General features: G+C 36.4%; 1 protein-coding gene across 27 annotated transcripts in view; it reads right to left on the reverse strand.

Annotated features, from left to right (window-relative positions):
- The window catches only part of dlg1 (discs large 1), a 424309-nt gene that overhangs the window by 167274 nt on the left and 234245 nt on the right, over window positions 1–22790 (reverse strand). For 21 of the 27 annotated variants that reach the window (XR_010953064.1, XM_067784235.1, XM_067784232.1 and 18 more), the window contains one exon: window positions 13693–13902. Coding sequence is in view for 26 of the 27 variants with exons in the window: in XM_067784235.1 (XP_067640336.1) it covers window positions 13693–13902 (210 nt within the window). In the remaining variant the exon portion in view is untranslated. Of the gene's footprint in view, window positions 1–13692; window positions 13903–20251; window positions 20712–22790 lie in introns of all 27 variants that reach the window. The other 6 variants (XM_067784243.1, XM_067784246.1, XM_067784241.1 and 3 more) reach the window with 2 other exon arrangements.

Below are 22790 nucleotides of genomic sequence, written 5' to 3' on the forward strand. Positions count from 1 at the left end.
AGCTTTTAGGATAAACATAAAAACACTTATTAGCTTATAATGTGGTTGATAACTGGTTAAGTATATAATATATACTTCACCATGGCTATAGCATTGCCAGCACAATTCAAACATAAAGTATCACGTTTTTGTTAACGTTTTTAACGTTAACGAAAGCTTTTCATTTCGGTTAAAAACGAAATACAATTTATCTTGATAATTTCTTTATTGATAATATTTCGAAGTGTTTCAACGGAAACGGTGGAAATTTTTTGATAAACGATTAGCTTAACGTTAAGGTGCATCCCTGGTATATATAATCGATTGTTCGAAATTATTTTGATAAAACTTCATTCATGCCGGATGCAGATCCGGCACGTTCCGGTAACTATCACCATTAAGGTACTAGCGTGACCATCTCGGGCAAGTTTTAGTATAAATAACCACTTCTAGGCCATACCGCCCTCCCACCCCCTAAATTCATGTGGAACTTCGGGTCGCCAGAGCCTCGACTGTTAAAGAAACAGGATTCGCCACGGTTATGTGAGATTGACAATCAGGTTGGAGAAGCTTTAAATTGAGTTGGCCACCCCTTGAAAGGGCTGTGCTATACAACCCTTTGAATCAACTCAGTTTTTATTCCCCTCTTACGACAGGCATACCTGCCACGGGTATATTCTAAGGCCCTAACCCGCGGGGTATAGGATTCCCCTCGGAGAGGCAAGCTTGGAAATTGGGTTGCGAACTCTGTGAAGCTATCAAGCTTTAAATTGCGCTTATCAAACCCTTAAATCCACTTAAAATTGTGGTCTTTAACAGCTTATAAAGCTGAGAAAACCTTTCTATCGCTCCTTATGAGTAGATTTTATTGCTCTCCATTCAATAAAACAAAACGATCGTCACCAATATAACAATAGCGTCTAGGCGACACCCCACCGGGCCAGCTGTTATTGCCACCCATTCGCTTCACGCAACGTATACGCGAAGTTATTTATGTTCGTCTGCTCGCAGACATCAGAAAAAACTGCATACGTTCTAAAGAAAAATTCCACGGTGATATTTGTTGTATGTATACGCTTTGGCCAACAATAAATAGCCAGTGAATTTATAAATAAACTATGGAATCATCCAACGTACACACTACGTGCCCATAAGACTACGAGAAATACTAAAGCAACAAATTGTTTCGCTATTTTTGATTACCCAATTGCTGAATTTATTCTCTATCTATTAAAATGCATTCATAATAAGTTATTTAATCAATTAAACATAAAAATGTATTTACCGAATCCAAATTGAAAAGTGATGAGACCTTTTTGATGAAGCCACCACCACCGCTGCCACTGCCATCCTGACGCTTCTTCTTGCGCGTTGTCATTTTCTCGCCTTTGCGTTAGTCGTTGTGGTTCTCAAAAAATTATTTTAGTTACGTTTATTAAAATAAGGCACTTTCTTTTACTTGGTTGTAAACTTTCCCTATTTATTGGCTTTTTTACACACACAAAAAATCACCCAAATTACCACCAATCGCTATGAATGTCAACCGCTGCGCTGCACTATTACGTTCGTTTGACTTTATTTCAAATTTTGAACACAATATGAAAAATAAATTTCCTTCAGTTGAGAATTTTTTCACGCGCACGCGAAATTAAAAACAAAAAAATAATATACTTTTCCTACGATATACGATAATAAATATTAATAAAACCGTGCGCGTTGTGATAAACAAATCTTTTAGTCTCTGCTCTGCCGCTGCGTTTGCTGCCTCCTAAACTCAGTGCTATTTTTCCGCTCACGCCATTGTTACCAACTTGGAGGTTTTAGTACTTGATTTGATCCTTTTTCCCATGTCAAATGTTTACGACTGATCCATATATATTCAGGGCGGGTAAAGACCCTGGCAAACTTGAAATAGTCATAATGTCTTAATCATAATGTTGTTGTAGCGATAAGGTTGCTCCCCGAAGGCTTTGGGGAGTGTTATCGATGTAATGGTCCTTTGCATCCGGTACGCTCCGGTACCACAGCACCATTAAGGTGCTTGCCCAACCATCTCGGGAACGAATTATGTGGCCACATTAAACCTTCAGGCCATTTCCTCCCTCCCCACCCCCAAGTTCCATGAGGATTGGCATCGGTTATCGATTCCTTAACTTAGGTTAAGTTAGGTTGAACTGGCCGGTCCATGTGGACCTCACATAGACTGAATAAGTCCGTAGTGTTACCAGAAGTTTGTTTTAACGACCAAACTGGGAAAAAAAATAAAATAAAAAAAAATAAATGTAAGGCGCGATTACCTCCGAAGAGATCTTAGGCCGAGCTTCTCTTCCACTTTGCGTCGTGCTCCTCTTGATTTTCCCTACAAATTGGCCGGACGGGACCTACATGTTTTATGCCGACTACGAACGGCATCTGCAAGGCAGATGAGTTTTTTCTGAGAGCTTTTCATGGCAGAAATACACCCGGAGCGCTTGCCAAACACTGCCGAGGGGCGACCCCGCTTAGAAAAATGTTCTTCTAATTTAAAAACTTTATTTCTAAAATTTTGATGTTGCTTTGCCCGGGGTGTGAACCCAGGGCATACAGTGGTGTAGGCGCAGCACGCTACCATCACACCACGGTGGCCGCCAAACTGGAAAACCCTGTCAAAAACCAGGACCGATGTTATAAAAAAACTCCGTCCTCTTGGCAAATACTAGAAGCTTCCTAGGATTTAGCCACTTGCTGCTTCTAGATCTGACAGCTGTATCACTCCTAATAGCTATATAATATTCCTCCTCCAGCCCGCACTTCCTACATCTGCTATCACTGACCAAGCCTTATTTAAAGGCACGTGACGCCAGAAGGCAGTGTCCAGACAGAATACCCGTCACGAGTCTACAATCATCTCTTTTTAATGATAGAAGCAACTTTATTAGTCTAAGGCCCCGCGCTTGAACCCGCGCCTTTCCTACATGGTCGATCATGTGCACCTCTTGCCTTTGCTTAATTTCGCCCAGTCTAATTGGAACGTCTACGGAGCAAGCTTCAAGGGATGCGCCCTTTGTAGCTGGTTCATCCGCTTTTTCATTCCCATCTATTCCCGTATGCCGTGGGACCCAATATAGATGTATTCTTCTCCCTGTCCCGATTCTTTCCAGGGACTGCTTACACTCTAACATGCATTTAGATGCTGTGCTATGAGAGATTATTGCTTTAATTGCTGCTTGACTGTCAATAAGTTAACACGATTGCAGCTTGGGCTATTTTCTTCCAGGGTTTCTACTGCTTTGGTTACGGCTACTATTTCCGCTTGGAAAACGCTACAGTAATCCGGCAGCCTGTATGATCTGTTTATTTCCGGATCCGCACAGTATACCGCCGACCCTACTGCTTCCACTACTTTGGAACCATCTGTGTACACATGTATCGCCTTGTCCGCCATTTGAGCACCCTTGCGCCAACCGTCCACCTCTATTGTGGCCTTAAGATCGCCTTCGAAGCGCAGATAGGGATCAGGTAGTTTGTTCGTCTTGTGATTGATGACGCTATACTACTATGGCCATATGGTCGGCGCTCAAGCTGCCCCGAGGCACCGAGCCTACAACTATTTGCAGTTGTTAACGCTATGTTCTTTGCTACCAGGTCTACCTTAAGTAATGTGAAAATTTCATTAAAAAAAAAAGAAAAAAAGAAGAAAATGCAAAAAATTAATAACAAATTGCACAAATAACTGAGGCAAACATACCCCAAACAAAAAATAAAATTTCCAAAAAGTTAATAAATTGAGCAACTCAAGTTTTTATGGGTTATGGATATGACGAAAATCCCAAAACCAATTAGTTTAGTCCGGTTATGGTATCGCATCACTGACCAGTTACATTGATTGCCGTAAGGTTGGCTGGATCAGCTGTTCTATATGGATATGGCAACTTTACCAGGCCCTTGAGGGACGTCACGTGGGGTAATACATCGTTTCATCACTTTTATTTTGTGGTAAAAAACAATAGCACCGTCTTGTCTAACGCTACCAAAGAGAATATGGATCGCACCCATAGAAGCAAACATTTTTTTTCAGCTTTTGATACCTCTCCCGATATTTTTGGATATTAGCCGTCGACCGCGGTACTAAGCTTTTACCGACCTAGAGTATTGTATTTGCATGTACTTTATGATAAAGAATAGCCAATCTATTTTCAGCCCAAAAAGAAATTAGTTTAGCCCGAAAGGGCGCTTTTTGAGGTAAAAGTCTAGTTGAGGGGTAGACTGCTAAAAATTGGCAGATGTGGCTACCGCCGCTCTGAAAAGAAAAACCTATTGCTCTTTGAGTTTTATTAATGTTTTTCATCACTATTTTTTTTTTTTTTTTACTTTTTCACTTTTCTTCTCAGTGGCGGCTATTTTTGCGTGCACCAACATTCTCAGCTTCGATTGCTGCATCTGCTAACGCTACTGCTTTTTGTTGTTGCAATTCAGCACTTAGCTACTGTATTTTCAACATGTTGCACATACATTACACTCAGATTAGTTTATTTTTAGCGCACGTAATATTTTTCGCAAATATTTGCAATTCCGCGGCCGGTGCCCGTAATAGTACAACTGCTCCTCACTGGAGCGACGAGTATTTAATACAAGCCAGCAAATTGTCCACAAGTACCAATGCTGGAACCAAAGAACACTGCTGACGGCGATGAGCTCGTATTGCAGCGGCATAGTGAGCACAGCGGCACCACCAAGCATTGCTCATCTTACTCCAAAATTTCAATCACATTGGAAAACAAAAATAATGAACGCACACAACAAATCGAGCGCAGCGCCAATTAGGAATTTGCATCATGTAAACAACATAAATTCAAATTATTTTTAATCCTAAACAACTATTTACGATACAAACATTTCAATTCAATCCGTTCACTGCCAGCGCAACATGTTTATACTTTGCCCCATTCGATACTCAAATAAAAATGTATTCACTTTATTTTCCCGCAGCTGGCAATGCCCTACAACTATTTGTCACTCCATCTCACTTTTGCTTTATTCCATTCTTTCATTGCCAATTTCACGCCATCTTTCAAAGCAATTCATTTAGGGCGATTTTTCACTTGCAATTGCTCTTTAACACAACTAAAACAGTTTACAGAGATAACATCACATTTATTTATTGTTTAAACAATTAATTTGTCAACTAAACATGTAAAATCAAAACTATATCGTCACTTAAAATGCCGCAACGCAAGCAACACCCGTTCAGCGCAAAGGTGAAAACAGAATACAAGAGAAAAGCGTCAAAAAACGAGTGGCAACTTTCAAGTGAAGATGCCACCCAGTGAGAATTGTATTGTTTTGTGTGGTGAGTTTTTTTGGGCCGTCATCCAATGAGTTTAATAGCTCCGGCTGACGGGATTGCTCTGGATCAATGACTTAAGCTGGAGACATTGGTGCTTTATCGGTAACCGTATCGGTAACCTTTTAACAGCTGATTCGACCAACCTTATGAGAGTCAATGCAATCGATTATTGGTGACGCTAAGGTCGTAACCGTATCGTAGCCAACCAATTGGGTTTTGGTTTACCGTCGTAACGATAAACAGCTGATTACGTTAGGGATACGGATACAGCGATACGACATACGGCACCAATGACTCCGGCTTTAAGAAGCAGATGTCATGATATTTTCGCACACGTGAAATGTGATAGGCAGATGTCGCCTCTGATTTTCATTTAACTCTTACGGCGAAAGGCTGAGCAGCGACATCTATTTTGAAAAAGTAAGTTTATTAAAGGCAGCGTTACCAAACTAAAGGCAAATAATTATCAAATTATCTCGCTCACAAATTGGTCCAGATTTCTATCTGGATTTGTCTGGCTCAAATCGATGTTGTAGCATTTACATGCAAAATTATTTATCTGGCTCAGGCTCTTTCCCACCGGATGACTTTTGTGTTGGGTTGATAATGCAGTATCTCCATATAAAGGCCCAATTATATTTAAGGCAGTTATCGCCATCTCAAGTTAACGCCAACGATCAGTTTATACTATGTACAAACACAGATCAAATAGGTAGCTTATACCATTTTGGCATTTTATTAAGCAATTTATGATATAATAAATTGTAATAATAAATTGCCAAAGTAAAAACAATGGCGTAATAAATTGTTTCAAACTGCAAACGCAACCTTGGAAAGTGTGTTTATTGAGTAGATCTAAACGTCAGTTTTACGCTTGGCTCAACTTATGGTTGGCTCATCTCATCAGCTGATTTTATTTTTATCATTTCACTGGAGTAGGGATTGTAAAAAGAAAATGGCAAACTTAAAATGAAACAACAACATTGAACACATTTTCTTACAACACACAAAAATTTCAAAGTTTTATGTTTTCATTCCATTCCATTCACCTAATACCAACACGTACATTTAGGCAGTCTGAACAAAGTTATGTTGTTGCTGTAGAGATGAGCCCACCAGCTATCAAATTACTATTGTGTAAACTAAATTGAGTTGTATTAACACCACTCAATTTATATCCAAATTGCCTCAATTTATTTTTCTGTTTGAACATAGTATGAGTTGATATATGTCAATAAAATTGTTGGTCGGAGTAACTTGAGATGGTGTTGCGCTAATAACTTCTACCCGGTGCAATATAACAATGAGCCGTGTAAATAATATATAATTAATTGATCTCATTAAAATTTTAGAAATTGGGCCAAAAACTGCAACATTTAAGTATTTAACAAAGCCCAATACACTCAATTCATTGATTTTCTCCGGACACCTTCTGTTTGAGAAAATAAAAAAAATAAATACTTAGCGCTTTTAACCTCCTCACTTTTCTCCTGCAATTTTTCAGGACGACATTCACAAGGCAGATGAATTTTTACGGAGAGGCTTCCCATGGCAAAAATACACTCGGATTATCTGCCAAACCACAGCCGAGCGGAGACCCAGTTGAGAAACTTTTTTCTTCTAATTGAAAAAGCTTGTTTCTAAGGCTGGGTGCGAGTTTGCCTAAAATTTTAGGTACCTAAACTAATATTCCACTGGAACTTTCCAGCACTGCAATAATTTAGAAAAAGGCTGTAAAAAATGTGCGAGTTGATTTGAAAACCTAAAATGTATATTTCTGCTAAGAAAATAATAACAATACGGGAAATTTGGTATTTTTGATGGGTTTTCACGCTTAAAAGAACAGAGGTCAATTAGGGTCCGCGGTAAGTACCTATCCCATGATAGCACATAAAGAAAATGCAGTGACTCCGTTTTATAAGGCTTTTTTTCGGTCATAGTGGAGCACGTGCACAATGACCTTTTGCACAATCTCGAATTCAATACTGTGACGTTGGTACGCGTCCAATAATTTCTTTAGGCCAATTAGTGCACAAGACTGTTCAGATTGCGGTCCATATTTGAGAAGGATCCAATTCCTGTGTCGCAAATATCAGCTTAAACAAAATTCAGCTCACCATCACGTACAATCGATCGGACCTTAATCGGAGCAGGGATCATCGATCTATGATATATGATTTACTTAAAGTGAATATACAAGAGCCATTTATTTGCATATACAATATTGAGAAATCAATATTTTTGTTTTTTTAATTTGACATTTGAATTTAGGTTGAAAAGTATGCTCATAAAAACTCAATTTTTGCACTACCTCATCGACAGTTTCCAGTGATTTAGCTTTTTTCTCTATTTAAGTAGAAATTTAGGTCAACTTGCACACATACTAAATTTTTGAATTTTCTTTGCCCGGGACTTGAACCCAGGACCTTCCGTGTGGTAGACGGAGCACGCTAGCACCACACCACTGTGGTCACAAGCAAGTTAATAAAGGGACGAATAAAATATAAGCAAAAAATGTGTCCGGACACCAATGGTCAATCCTCAAGCCCTGAGCTTGAAGCCATAGTACAGATTTGGTTTATTTTGTAGGGAGGTCGAAAAAATATGACGGCTCTTTTTTCCTTTTCAATTAGTACATGTGTTAACATTAGAGTCGTTAAAATTTTTTTTGTGGGAAATTCGCAAACGTTACTCCCCAATATTTTTATTTTATAAACAAGTAATTTTAGAGGTCGCCCCGTCGTTTTTATAAAAAAACCGAGATGCTCTCAGCTTTCACATGTGAATGTATAGGTAAACTATTTTTTTTTTTTTTGCATGGCAAAATTCGTATTCATTCAGGATTCCCATTAGTTAAAAGCTTCCTTGGACGGGTAGATTGATCATAGGGCTTAAAAATATGTTGCGAAATTGAAATCGGCGAAACTAAAACGGTAAATCTGACTTTATTGTTTATTAAAGTTTGACGCTTAGCTGTACATAAAAAGTTTAAGCGTAAACGTCTATAGATGTAAAAAAAGGCTAATATCGCTGTTGGCAAACTAAAATAAATCGCCAACATGAAATTTGAATGTCAAATATGCCATACGTTGAGAAATAGCTTGAAGTTGTATGACCGGGCGTTTTCATTGATATTGCGAAGTTGGTAGTCTAAATTGACCTAATGAAAACCAATCATTAGTGGTCAGCGGGTCAAATTTGACGCAAACCTTGTCATATTAAGAAACTGCTAGCCATGACGTTAATTGCGTTTGCCGCTCTTACCAAAATCTGTGATCAATGAAATTTAAGAAAATCTGTTGAATTAAGCATACAAAATGATTCGTGAAAATTGCAGGATACCAACCTTTTATCTTCAGCGGCAAAATAAAAAACATGCACCGAAAATACTTTTTTTATTACATAAAATAAAATCAAAATTAGTTTATTGTATAAAACTTGATCATTACCTAAGTAAGTACAACAAAGACCAAACAAGGCAAGCCATATAAATACATTTATGAAATTATAAATTATTAAAGAAACATATAGCAAAATGAAAATTTCCATTAACGTAAATAATAAAGCTCATTGCATATTTAACTAAAGCAGGGTGGAAATTCTTATTCTGTGAAGTGGAGGAAAGAAAAAAAAAATGCAAACAAAAACTTATTGAAATGTAGGAAATACTTTTTTTACTTCATCGTTTCGCAGAACAAAAATTTCCCCCAGCACAAACTTGCACAATTATATACAAAATAACCACAAAAAAAGAGCGAAAAGCAACGTTATTCTAATTACTTTCAGCTTTGGTAGAAAAAAAAACACTAAAATGCACAATGGTGTTAAAAAATACTCGGCGAGACATTTCGAAGTCATCAACGATAATTATTTCAAACAAATAAATAAACACAATTTTATTATTAATTTAGAATTAAGATCCTATTATTTTGAATGCTGATTTAATGCATGCGAAAATAAGAGAAAATAGCAGAACAATTACTCTTCGTATAATTCTAGTGGCACAGCAAACGAGCAAAAATAATACAAGTCACGGCAAAATGAAATTCAAAACGTGTTTTTTGCTTTCTAACGAGAAGTGTGCAAGCGACAAAGGAAACTTATTAAATGATTCAACGAAATTTAAGCAGCAAGCAAGACACGCGCTGCCGCACCTTATTTTAGTTTGCAGTATTTAAAAGGGTCTTTCCACAATATTCCAATAAGGTCTACTCAGTATTAAAGGGGTTAAACTATCGATGACAGAATGGACATTTTTGAATTTGTAATACCATGAGGCTTTTCCTCTTTTTTAATATTTTGACTCGATTTACAAATAGGTAATAAACCAATTTGTCGATTAAAATGTCTTTTTTTTCTCTCTGACATTTTCAAAATATTCATTTGGTACCAAAAAAATTCAATTAATAATTAGAAAAAGAAAGAATTTAGCCCAAAAATGTATGTGGTAAAACAATTTCTAGTAGGCTTTCATGTGGAGTTATATCAATGCATCCATCCATAGACAAGCATCGCTGTATTTTAACACTGACATCCCTAGCATAGATTACTATTGTAGGCGGAATGAGTGGGACTATTATTGGCCGAGTAAAATCGGAGCCATTCTAGTTAGTCAATTAAATAAGATTTGTCGTTAAATTCAAGAGTGGCATTTTCAAAAATAGTGCCCACTAACAACGAATCTCGTTGCAATGAATAGAATAAGCAGGAGGACTTTTACCCCGCGAAGCACGGTTTCAAACCTAAAAACTGACTTATTGTGCAATCTAGGACCTCCCTTAAAGCAACCTTATGCTTGGTTTTCACTATGCCAAACTTTACCCATATCAAAAGGCTTGACATACAACTTCAATTGCGTTTGCAATCCGTTTTGACACAGCGTTTGAAACAACAGTGAATATTTAAACGGGTTGAGAAAAAAATGGCCATACAAATTTTGCTTGGGTTGTAACCACAAATCACCTACCCAGATTGCGCATTCACGAGTTCAAAATTGCTTCGTTCTGCGCATCTACGTCACAGTTGACCCTTGAGCGAATGAGAAAAAGAGACGAGAAAAAAGAGCTAAAGGAAAAGGGTCAATTTATACGTCATAAAAAAAAAGCTGATCTAATGTTTACATGCGCATTTCGGGATCTTCTTGTGGGATTTGTGGGTTGTAACCATGTACTGCTTTATCGACTTCGAGTCAGTTATATTGGAAACGCAATACCTTAAAGCCGGAACCATTGGTGCCGTATGTCGTTTCGCTGTATCCGTATTCTTAACGTAATCAGCTGTTTATCGTTACGACGGTAAACCAAAACTTAATTGGTTGGCTACGATACGGTTACGACCTTAGCGGCACCAATAATCGATTGCATTGATTCTCATCAGGTTGGTCCAATCAGCTGTTAAAAGGTTTCCGATACGCTTACCGATAAGCACCAATGTCTCCAGCTTTAAAGCAGTAATTTTGACGTAATGAAAACAAAGCATTCGTCTCAAAAGACGCCTTGGAAACGTGGTTGGAAAATTTGTTTTACAGCGCGGTAGGAAGAAGTATAAGCTGCGATGGAAAAACGCAAAGCTGTTACTCTTAGTTAGGTTTGCCTGTTAGTCGCCACTGTCGTAGGGTCCGCCAATTTGAAGGAAAAACTTCATGTACTCAGCGCGCAACTGAATTGGAAAGGAAGCAACTATGTTGCATTAGAACATATCATCTTACACCGTCTAAAAAGGAGAAAAAATCAATTGAAATGAAACACCTTTGTACGAAAGTCGTCGCTCGTTCAAGTCATAGACGTTATCTAACATAATCAGCCCAATTCTAAATATTCCCTCGGAATATTGTTCTCGCGGATTTTTTATTCACGCGGAAAAATTCCTCCAATTCTTTTCTCTGCTAACTTTATATATATATATATATATATATATATATATATATATATATATATATATATATATATATATATATATATATATATATAAAGTTAAAATTATGAATGTTTGTATGTAGGTATAAATCGGGTTGCGTCCTAAACGGATCGGCCGATCACAACTAAATATGCACAACCCGATAGAAACCTTCTAAGGGTGGTCATAGGCTAAAAATAATATCGATATATAAAAGGGGCGTGGCACCTCCCATGCAAAATGAATATTTGGTACTACATAACTCTGAATGTATTCATGCTAAAACATATAAACTCAGTAAGGAGTTATATGAGGTCAATCCCCAACACCACCAAGAAAATGTGGGGTGGGGGAGAAGGGGGCGTGGCACCTCCCATATAAATGGAATAATGAAAATTGGTATGGAGCTATATGACGTTAAGTCCTAACAGCACCAGTAATACATAGAATTGAAAAAAAAAATAAGACAAATGGGACTTTCAGAACTATGGCTGCCTTAAAAACTTAGGTTATTTCAAAACGTAAAGTTTGATTGCAGAGTTGGCTTTGGCTGTTATTCCTTTAGTATTCTTTTATGTTATCTTTAGGGTTTGTATTTTTGGATACGCATGGAGGAACCGGAAAAAAAAATTATGTTTAATTTGATATTAATTGATGTAATTTTAAGGAGTAATGATCATCCCAAAGGTGGTGCTGGAACAGCCGCAGTTGAAGTAAATGCGTGCTTTTTGAAAGTGCTTTAGAAATATGAGAGGGCATTTTGGCGGAAAAAGTTCAGCAGCAGCTTTTGCTAAACAACTTCTTGAAATTAATTATGGCAAAATTGCTATTTCTTTACAAACAGATTTGATTTCTTTTCCTGCAAGTTTTTGAGAAATTATGACATCACCTGAAGCTTTAACATCTAATGTTACTCCCAATTATTGAATCTATCTTTACAAACTTCAAATTGCTTTGAGAAAAGGCATTTTAGGCACACTAAACTGAGGATGTTAATATCACTAGAACCAAGAAACACAGTCATGAAAGAGTCCCAAGCTGATTGTCCGATAGAGTTTATTAGCTCTTTTGAGCCATCAGAAATTTCTCCTCATCGATTGATCCTTAAAAAAGGGCCCATAATATCATAATATTTATGCTTCGTTATTTGGATTCTCCACGCTTATGTAGTGGGACAAGGCTTTTCATCACAAAACTTTTACTGATGTCATTGAAGCCATTCATTTTATCGGAAAATTTCGAAAACATTAAAGCTTAAAACCAAGGATTCCGATAGATTTGTCTTTTCAATTTTAAATGCCTCAAATTTCCTAGCCCTATCAATGAAGCTCAACGACAATCATTAGATGCGAATCAAGGGATTGATGAGCGCAATACAAACCTTTATAGCTTCAGAGCTTCTGCAACTTAATTGTCAACCTCACCTATGCGAGGGGGATCCTGTTAAAAATATGATTATATCATACATCAACAGTCATTAGCTGTAGCAGAAGTCAATCTTACCAACTCATGTTTTACCCATGGCCAGTTACGCGTAGCTTGCATATTTTTATAGAAACGTGGGGTAAACCCCACGGGCAAAAGCTAGTTAAGAAATAAAATATAAACAATGAACAGTATTGCATTTCATGTGGTATTCACTGAAATAAGTAATGAATTGGTGCCACAGCAACATCAACAGAGCAGCATAAGGAGAAGAAGACGGCGGGATAACACAAATCCGCCGGAGTTGCCGGCTTCCATTCAGCAAAGCAATTTTCTGGCGGCCAAGTCGAGTTGAATTCGTCTTTCGTCATATGCCAAAATCTATTTAAGCCTTCTTAAAAAAATCTTTTCGCAATTTCTGGATGGCTGCATCAAATATACCAAGAGCTCTTCCGTTGCTTATGATATACTTTTCGACTTAAAATAAAGAATATTGTGGTAGAATGTACATATTTTAGCACAAATTTGTACAAATACAAGTGTTCTTTCTTAAAAGAACGAATTTCCTAAAAGAACCAATTAACTATTTTGATGCATTCCCTTTACTTTAACAAGTGAAAAAACTCCTAAGAAATGGTAGAGAAATCTCCCTCTCACATTGTTCAGAATAGGAGGAAAGGGAGAAGTGAAAAAACTCGCACGGAATTGTTTAGAATTGGGCTGAATATAACATACGATTATTCGCTGCGAATAAGTCGCCGTTAGTAGGCAAGTGCAATCTTCCTTAATTTTTACTCCCGTTGACTATAAATACATAAAAACCGTTATAACAACTTTACTCGACAAACAAAGAAACGCCATTCTTGACGGTAAATATGAACAGCTATTAAATTTTCAAATATCATTAAAAAAAATTATTAGCTTCCCATTTGAAGGCAATCAAAATTATAAATGGAAGACATACAAATGCCTGAATTTAAGTGCGAGTTCGAGGCAAGGCTTTCGTTGTTATTGTTTTGCTTGTAATTAGAATTTGTTTTACAATTATTGCGTAAATCAAGACTTACAGCTTCACTGCTAACAGTATTGCCCACATAAGCATTGGGCTGTTGTTGTTGTTGCTGGCGATTTTCCTGGGATGCCGCTTCTGGTGAACGTACGGCTTTCACGCCACTGACACTCTTTGCTTCACTGACTGCTACACCGGCACCGCTTGCGCTAACTCCCGCATTTTGTTTGGTAATGTCGGCATCACCATCGATTTTCATGCGCTGATTCTGTAAATAAAGGAAAACCGTTAGTTTGATAAGTAAGTAAAATTTTATAAAAAGGTTCATAAAAGCTTAAGTTAAGCAATGGGAAATACAGTTTATGGCCCACTTGCAGAACGGCATGTTATATATTTAACTCAGAGTAAACCTGACATGAGGAGTTAAATTCATACAATTTTAACAAATTTTTAAAATTAACTCTGCGTTAAAAAGTTAAGCACCATGGTCATATTAAATACCTCAATGGTGCTTGTTACCGAAAGGTATCGGATTTATATCATGCAAAGGATCATCAACTTCTTAGTTGTGAGTTTATTGTAAAAGGGGCATAGCTATGTGGGCATGTGTATGTATAACTGCTTATAGGTATCTCGACGTACTGAATGGTAACCTCAGGTCCTTTTAACTCCAATAGGCCAAACATATTTATAAAATTGCGATTTTAGCATTCCGTAGCAGGTTTTCGCAATTAAGTGAACATTTTGCGAGGTACAAGCCAAACGGACCTTAGACTCGAATTCAGGGAATCCCAATATATATAGATACGAGCCGGACCCGTACCCATCCTGCACAACCAATATAAAAGGCTCTTAGAAAATATCAATCAACAAAAATCAGCTGTTCTATCAATCAATTAAAACTTACAACTTGCGCTGCAATCTGGAGTATGGTAGCAACTGCCGATAATGCAGTGCAAATATTCACAATAGTGCCATAGTACAAATACATTTCTTTGTGTGCTCACAATCGTTTATTTTTAACAAATTATTTTAATAAAATATAGCTAAACAAAAGCACTACGACCAAAATTGCCCAAAGCTCGCTAATAGCCCGAATCTCCATCTTTACAACCAAAACTTTATTTATAGATTTGGATTCCATATAAGAGCGAAAAAGGGACCCGTACATAAAAACAGCAATTAAAAATGATATTTATGATATCGGTCTGGTAAAACATACAGACTATACTTGACATATATTGATGAACCTTTGACTTTAGCTGCGATATTATGAATAAACGAATCCGAGATTTGTTCTGCTATCTACTATTAGATGTCGCAGTGAGCGAAAGGAGTTTGCATGGCTGCCTATGTAGCAGTTTGCTGCTTTATTTAGCAGTAGTTAACACCACAAATCACGGATGCTTTGACTCATATGATAGCCATGTTTTTTTTACATGTATATACAATGAGCGACTAAAAAACGCTCATTGACACATAGTAGGTCATAGTGTATACCTTATACCAAAAATGATAGTGGAGACCAGACCTGTAAAGTACTGAGTACATACTTGTACTAGTACCAAATAAGTACAAGTACTCAAGTACTTCAAATCTAAGTACAAAGTATAAGTACTACGGTACTTGTACTTCGAATCCGAAAGTACAAGTAGATATACTAAAGAAATACTTGCAAGTACACGAAAGTACTTTTTCTGATAAAATGTGTCAGTTTGATTCATAAATGGAAAATCAAAATATGAGTGAAATTCATATTAGAAAGCAACAAGAAGTAAAAGAACATATTAAATAAGTATAAATTGTACAAAAGCTAACAATATTAAAGTAGTTTTGTATTTGCCTTCATTAGTACTAGCTTTTCAAACGAAAAGCCCGTCATTGATTGCTTTGTAGAACTATAAACTATGCCTGCTAAGGAAAATAAACGCTCTACTGGGTCGGAGGAAGCTGAGGACGTATTCGTTTTAAGTGATAGGTCCTTCATAAGAGGAAAACTCTGAAGCACAATGAAATCTGCTGATGTATCATTAAAACACCGTAGAACTCTTCTTCAGCCATTTTGTCAAAGTTAGGTGATCGTAAGGGTGCTGGTTGATCCGCTTCAAAACCATTCAATACTTATTAAAGTACTTCGAAAGTACTTACAAGTACTTTACTTTTACTTCAACAATTCAAGTATAAGTACCTCGATACTTATACTTGTACTAATTTTTCGAAGTACTGAGGTACTGATACTTGTATTTGTACTGGTACTTTTTCTTTACAGGTCTGGTGGAGACACACACTTTCTAGTACTAATTTTATGAGCCACAATTTTATAAGTTTGATAAAGTTATACACTTAGCAATCCATATAGAGCTTGAGTGCATATGTATATATATGTATGTAAAAAAACACAGCTGATAAGTAGATATGTGATTTAGAGTACATTGCTCTTCTATCACTAGTCAGTCACTGTCACGGATAGACATCGCTGCGACCTAAAAAATGGGGGTCTGCCAAGACCAATGGTCTTATACCATTTTCACACAGAAACTTAATCGAATCACAATTCTATTTACGGTCTGATTCTGAGCGTTACCGTTAAATTTGTAACCGGAGTATTATGTCACCAAAAATCGTTATCAGTACTTTTATTCGCGATTCCTGCCCAGGCGGTAACGTTGTCATCAGGAAAAAATTCACTAGTGTCTTTGGGGAAATTTAAAATAGAATACGTACATATATAAGTGTGTAAACAAACAATAAAAGCGGCAAAATGGAGATGAACAAGTAAGTAAATTCTGTGAATATTTTTGAAAGTTCTCAGTAAATTAATAAATGCTTATAATTATAGGAAGTATGCACGCACTACCCAAGCCCAGCTGCGATGGTATATTACCACCCCGAACTAATGCCGGGAAAAAACTGCTCCAAAACGCCGAACCAAATTCAAGATTTGTGGAAAGAGAGTAGGAACCATGCAATGAAAGCGAAGTGGTTTGGTCATCCTTTGGCATCAAATCTTCGATTAGCATCTTACACGCTTCCTTGGGCAAACGAAAATGATGCTTGAATGTAGCACAGGGAAGGTTCATGGGATCACTATTGTTCCGAAGACTCCTCAAATTGTGCCTTCTCTCCAAAATTTCATCCTCTTCGTCTTCAATAAGTAGTAATAACAATAAACTAGACATTTTGATATATATATATATTTATACTAGCAGACCCGGCAGACGTTGCTCTGCCCTAAATTTGGCTTATCTGCATACATTTCAATAAGCTTTTTCCGTCTAACTCTGCCATACCCCTCTATACTTTTTCCTAATCTTTTTATTCACTTCTCCCTCCGTCTTTTTCGCTTCATCTCCATCTTCGTCTCATTCTATCTCTTTCTGAGTATCCTTTTCTCTTTTCTCCTTCTTCTTCATCTCTTATTGCCAGTCCCAGAGGGTGGTATGTATTTTGTTCCAGTCCCATTCCGAGTCTCTGTCTCAGTCCCAGTCCTAGTCCTAATCCCAGTCCCAGTCCGTCTCTGGTATACTTCCCGGAAAAAAGCATCGTAAATACTAATATAGGCAAATTTATATACGAAATTTCCGGCAAATCGAATAGGACGTATGTGGGTATTATTAATTCTTGTCTTTATTTCGGCTTCGCATGCACATTTATCAGTTTTGCCAGGTTGATGCGACTAAATCGAATATCACAATGAACTTTAGAGCTCTCAGCAACAGCTTTCATTTGATATCCATAATACAGACATATTCTAAGGGGTATCCGGGTCCATGTTTTGGTCTATATCTCGAGACCCTAGTCACGCACCGGTGTAAAACTTACTCTGTAATATAGCACACATCAACAGTTTCAATTTGATACCCATAATATAAAAACACATTCTAGGGGTACCCGGGTCCACGTTTTGGGCTATATCTCGAGACCCTAGCCTCCCAGTTGTATGAAAATTATCCTGTACTATAGCACTCATCAACAGTTTTCATTTGATATCTATATTGTATAAACACATTCTAGGGGTACCCGGGTCCACGTTTTGGGTTATATCACGAGACCCTAGCCTCCCAGTTGTATGAAAATTATCCTATACTATAGCACTCATCAACAGCTTTCATTTGATATCCATACTGTATAAACACATTCTAGGGGTACCCGGGTCCACGTTTTGGGCTATATCTCGAGACCCTAGTCACCCAGGGCTATGAAAATTATCCTCTACTATAGCACTCATCAACAGCTTTCATTTGATATCCATATTGTATAAACACATTCTAGGGGTAACCGGGTCCACGTTTTGGTCTCAAGACCCTAGGCACGTAGCGAAAAAAAGGTAGACGTTGGCCGATTCTCAGAACTACCCAATATGCTCACAAAATTTCATGAGAATCGGTTCAGCCGTTTCGGAGGAGTTAAGCCTCTAAAACCGTGACAGAAGAATTTTATATATTAGATATATATATATTATTGTTAAACCGTTAAATTTTCACTACAATTCTGTTTTGCGCTTAAAATGTTTTATTTATTTTTCCAATCAACAGCTGTTTTGGTGGTTACATCGATGTTACCACCTATTCTAGTGGGTAAACAATTATCCGGTTACTTTCGTGGGCAGAATACCAAAAGGGTGCAAAAGTTGGCACATGAAGAAAGTTGTTACCACATTAGAATCAGGCTGTTAATGAAGTAATTAAGTTTCCCCGTTCATACAGGGCGTTTTGCTTCATTAAGCAGCCCCAAAAAATATTTCGTTTTTACAAAAAATAGGATAATGAAAAGCAGCCGTTTCCTTCTTAACTATAAATACAATCAAAATAAAATGCATGCGCACCTACCTATACCCACTCAGCATTTAGATGATTAAATTTTGAATTTCCCTACATATCAACACAATTTGATTACTCTTTCTGACTAAATAATGAGCTATCATACAATTGAACAAAAGAAATAATCAAATATGAATACTTTTGATTATGAAAAACTAAAAAGTATTTTTCGATCACTTTTTGGAATCATTTTTGAAGTCCTTTAATGACTAAATTTTAATATTTCATAAAAACCAACAAAAAGAATAATCAAATATGCTTACCTTTGATGATCAAAAACTGAATATAGTTTTTCAATTACATTTTGGAATCATATTTGAATCAAATGTGTTTACTTTAGGCGATCAAAAATTTATAATCAAATTTTCATTCAGCTTTCTGAATCTTTTATGAATATATTTGTTGACTGAATAATGAATTTTATACTTGTTGAAATTTTACTTTTCATTAAAAATTTTATTTTTTTCACAACATATTTTTGCAATCACGAAGCTAAGAAAAAATATATAAAAATTTTATTACATATGTATTTATGCAAAAGATATTCTTCAAGACAAAAATAATGTAATGCTGCTCGTGAACGAAGATTTCCCCAACCATTTCTCCCCTTCAGCTTCCCATAAAATACATAATGATTGGACAATACATAGGTTGTGAGCTATTTGAACCCCAGGTAAGTGAAACTATCTTGACATACCTGGATACGGCTTCAACATCCCGTATCGTATTCGTATTTTAAGATGCAGACGATATTGCTGATGTTGGATGTTGTAGTCGCAGGTGTATATCGGCAAGTTTGTTTGCGAACTACCTTTGTTTCAAATAGCTCACTCCCGCATGATTTCTTCCCCTGATGAAATAAGGTTATTATGTAGTATCCTATTTTGAATGAGATATGAGGAATAAATGCATTATAATGGCATTCAAAAATGATTCAAAAATCTCAACCAAAACTATTGAAATATATTTACGAATATGATCAGAAAATGACTGAAAAGCAGTCAAATATTACTCTAAAACTATTAAAGCTCAATTTTACAATGATATCAAATATGAATAAAAAGCGTTTCGAAATAGGAACCATAAATGATTATTCAAGAATAATCGCATTTAACATACATTTTTCTCCCGACGATACATTAATTTTCGAACAGAAAATGCTTTTAAATTTGAACTTTTTTAATCATCTTGGGGTATGATATTTAAATATTTTTTGATCAATATTTTCAAAAAATGCTGGCTGGGTAGATGTTGCACCTAACCAAATATGTGCCTATTTTCGAAAAAGCCTTATTATATTTTTCAGCAAATGCAGTGAAAATTAAATTTTGAATTTTTTCGTGTTTTCCATTTTTTCGTGAATTATTGAAAATAATTTATTTTTGATTTTCATTTGTTACATTGACAATAAAATTCGAAGCACCAAGCAAAACCGACTGGATTTTTTCACTCGATTAAGCATTCAATAAAGCAATAATGAGATAATTAAGAATTGTATTTTGTATGGCAGATTGAGTTCAATTAGAGCTTTAATGTAGAAAACTTGTATAATTATTTCCTTAAGCGACTGTGTGAAAACGGGATTATGATGGGCAGTTATTTTTTTACAGGATATTAGCAGCAAAACAGCAATCATTCGATCCACCCTTATGAGTTCACAATTATTAAAGCAAAGCTAGCAATTAAATATATTTTTAAACATGTAATTATCTATTTGTTATAATTTGTTTATTTTTAATATTTAGAACATACTCTCGTGCTTCCATTGACGTATACAAAAAAAAAAGACAAACTTACATTCGAACAGCAGCATGCATATTGAGCCCCGCCGCCACCGCCACTAGCCTTTTGACCGCTATTACTGCCACTGCTACTGGTTGGTGTTTTTGCTTGGCTAACTGGCGTTGTTGCACTATTACTGGAGTGTTTGATCGGCACTGACGCAGCGGGTGGTGGCGCTGCTAACTGCCTTCGACGTCGTCTTATACGCACCGGCGAACGCGCACCAACATAATTTGAGAACCGCCGACGCGAATGCCGCACAATTGACACCCAGTCAATCATTTATCTTATTTTCGCACTTCAAGTTTTAATTAAGTTTTAACTGAGTTTTATTTTATAGATGATGTTGTGATTTTAAATATTTTAAAACGTAGTGGCTTTATGTCATTCTATCATTTCAGTTGTATTTGTGCGTTTGGTTTTATACCTAAAAGCAGCCATTTTTAAAAGCACTTTTTGAAATTGAACGGCAGCACTTCATAAGACGAGTAGTGAGAAATGTGTAAACCATTGTTTACTATATAGTTTGCATGGTTCAATTATGTACAGGTTGGCTCATCTCATCAGCTGATTTTATTTATGTCATTGCGTGGTCGAAGGGATTGTCAAAAGGAGATGGCAAACTCAAAATGAAACCAACACATTGGCAACATTTTACTTACACATACAAAAACTGCTAAGTTTTATGTTTCCATTCTATACCATTCGCACCAACACCAATACATAGATTTTGACAATTTGAACAGACATATTTGGTTGCTTTACAGATGAGCCAACCTGTATATAGTTGAACCATGATAGTTTGGCAGCTTATTTTGAGGTTATGTTGCGAATAGAGTGGAAGGCAGTGGACTAGGCAGTCGAATGACATATAATGAAGGAATGGTGTTCGGAGTTTTTTCAAAGTTAAAAAAAAAGATAAAAGCTTTAATATAAATAAAAATATTGTTTTAATAACAACAAAAATGCCTGATATATTCTATATACATAAATTCGTAAGGATTATCTCACTTTAAAATGTGAGCTAAATAATCTAAAGTTTTTTTGAAACTGAGTCGAGAACTGTGCGTGTGAATGTGCGAATTTTCACCGATCAGCTGTTAGTTGCGCTACTTGGTAAAATTTACAATGGTGTAAACTACCTTTGAAGTAACTTGGAACATTTTCCGTCATCCCTAGTCCAACTTCGGTTGAATACTAACCGGCTTCGGTCTTGCGCCACCTTCAGTCCCATTTTTTATTCTTTTCCTTTCTCAAAAAATCACCCCAATCACAGCACGAAAAAACCCTAACGCTTGGTTTTTAGTACGTCAAATTTGTCCACAAAAATGGTCATATCAATTAAAATGGCTTGTCATACAAAATGAAATGCGTTTGCCGCTATTTTTGACTACAAAGTGACAATTAAACTAACCACTAACTGACACACAATTTTCATTTGCTAACATGTGGCAATTTATTCTAATTTGCCAGCTGGCGTCCTATCAATAAATAACAAATTAATAGCGTGTGAAACAACGGGAAATAATTAAAATGGCTTATGAAATAATGAACACACAATTTTAGCATGCATTGTTTTATCGATTACGAATCAGAACTGTGATATAATGGAAACGCCTTTGACCCCAACTGATATGCAGGTTAGACTAAGGCGGTTTTTCATCTCAGTAATTTTGACCTAATGAAAACCAAGCATAAAGGCGTTCCAATGAGATATGCAGCTCACCATCAAATCTCTCTGGAACGATTCGGATCAGTTGTATGATAGTTAGCAGTTCTCAACTCATGTGTACACATATTTTTTTCCCGAACCAGTCCTAAAATTTTAGTTTCAAATTCAATAAAAATTATCAAACTAATAGCTCGTATTATTTGTTCTTAAAACCGTGCCAAATAAAACTGTTAAATTTCTTTAGTGCTACTAAGTAAATAGGGTTAGCTGATAAAAATCTACCCCAAAAACACGAAATCAACAGAGGCACCTTGTGGATCTGAAATTCATCCAGATTGGGAACGCAACCTTGTTCTTGCATTTACATACTAAATTTTTATCGGGATCTGGATCAGTGTGCATTGGATTTCAGCTATTATTTCATAATAAGAACGCGCTAACCCTCGTTCAATCTGTGCTCTCTTGTATGAAAAAACAAAACGAAATAATTTTGTTTTCTAATTATAGTCTAAGAACTGGTAAGCATTTTTGAGCAGATATTTGAGGCACAATGAAAGTTATGTACAATGCTTTTTTAATGGTATCTAAATATAGAAACGCAGAACTGGCTAAGGGGTGGCGGGGCTGAAACAACCCTTGAATTTAATAAAAAAATAAATTTTTGTATGCTAAAAATGTTTTTGAGGCACTTTGAAAATTAAATATTGTAACGAATATTAGCAACACTAAGGAGTAATGTCATCTCTAAGCCGATGCTAAGCAGTGACGTGAATGCACATCAATAATTCAATAATTATGTCTACACATATGTATGTACACGCAGCGGAGAAGCAACGCACAAACACATGCAGATGTCTTATCTGAGATATGCAATTATAATTG

Source organism: Eurosta solidaginis, chromosome 4 (genome assembly GCF_040869045.1).
Source record: "Eurosta solidaginis isolate ZX-2024a chromosome 4, ASM4086904v1, whole genome shotgun sequence".
NCBI lineage: Eukaryota > Metazoa > Arthropoda > Insecta > Diptera > Tephritidae > Eurosta > Eurosta solidaginis.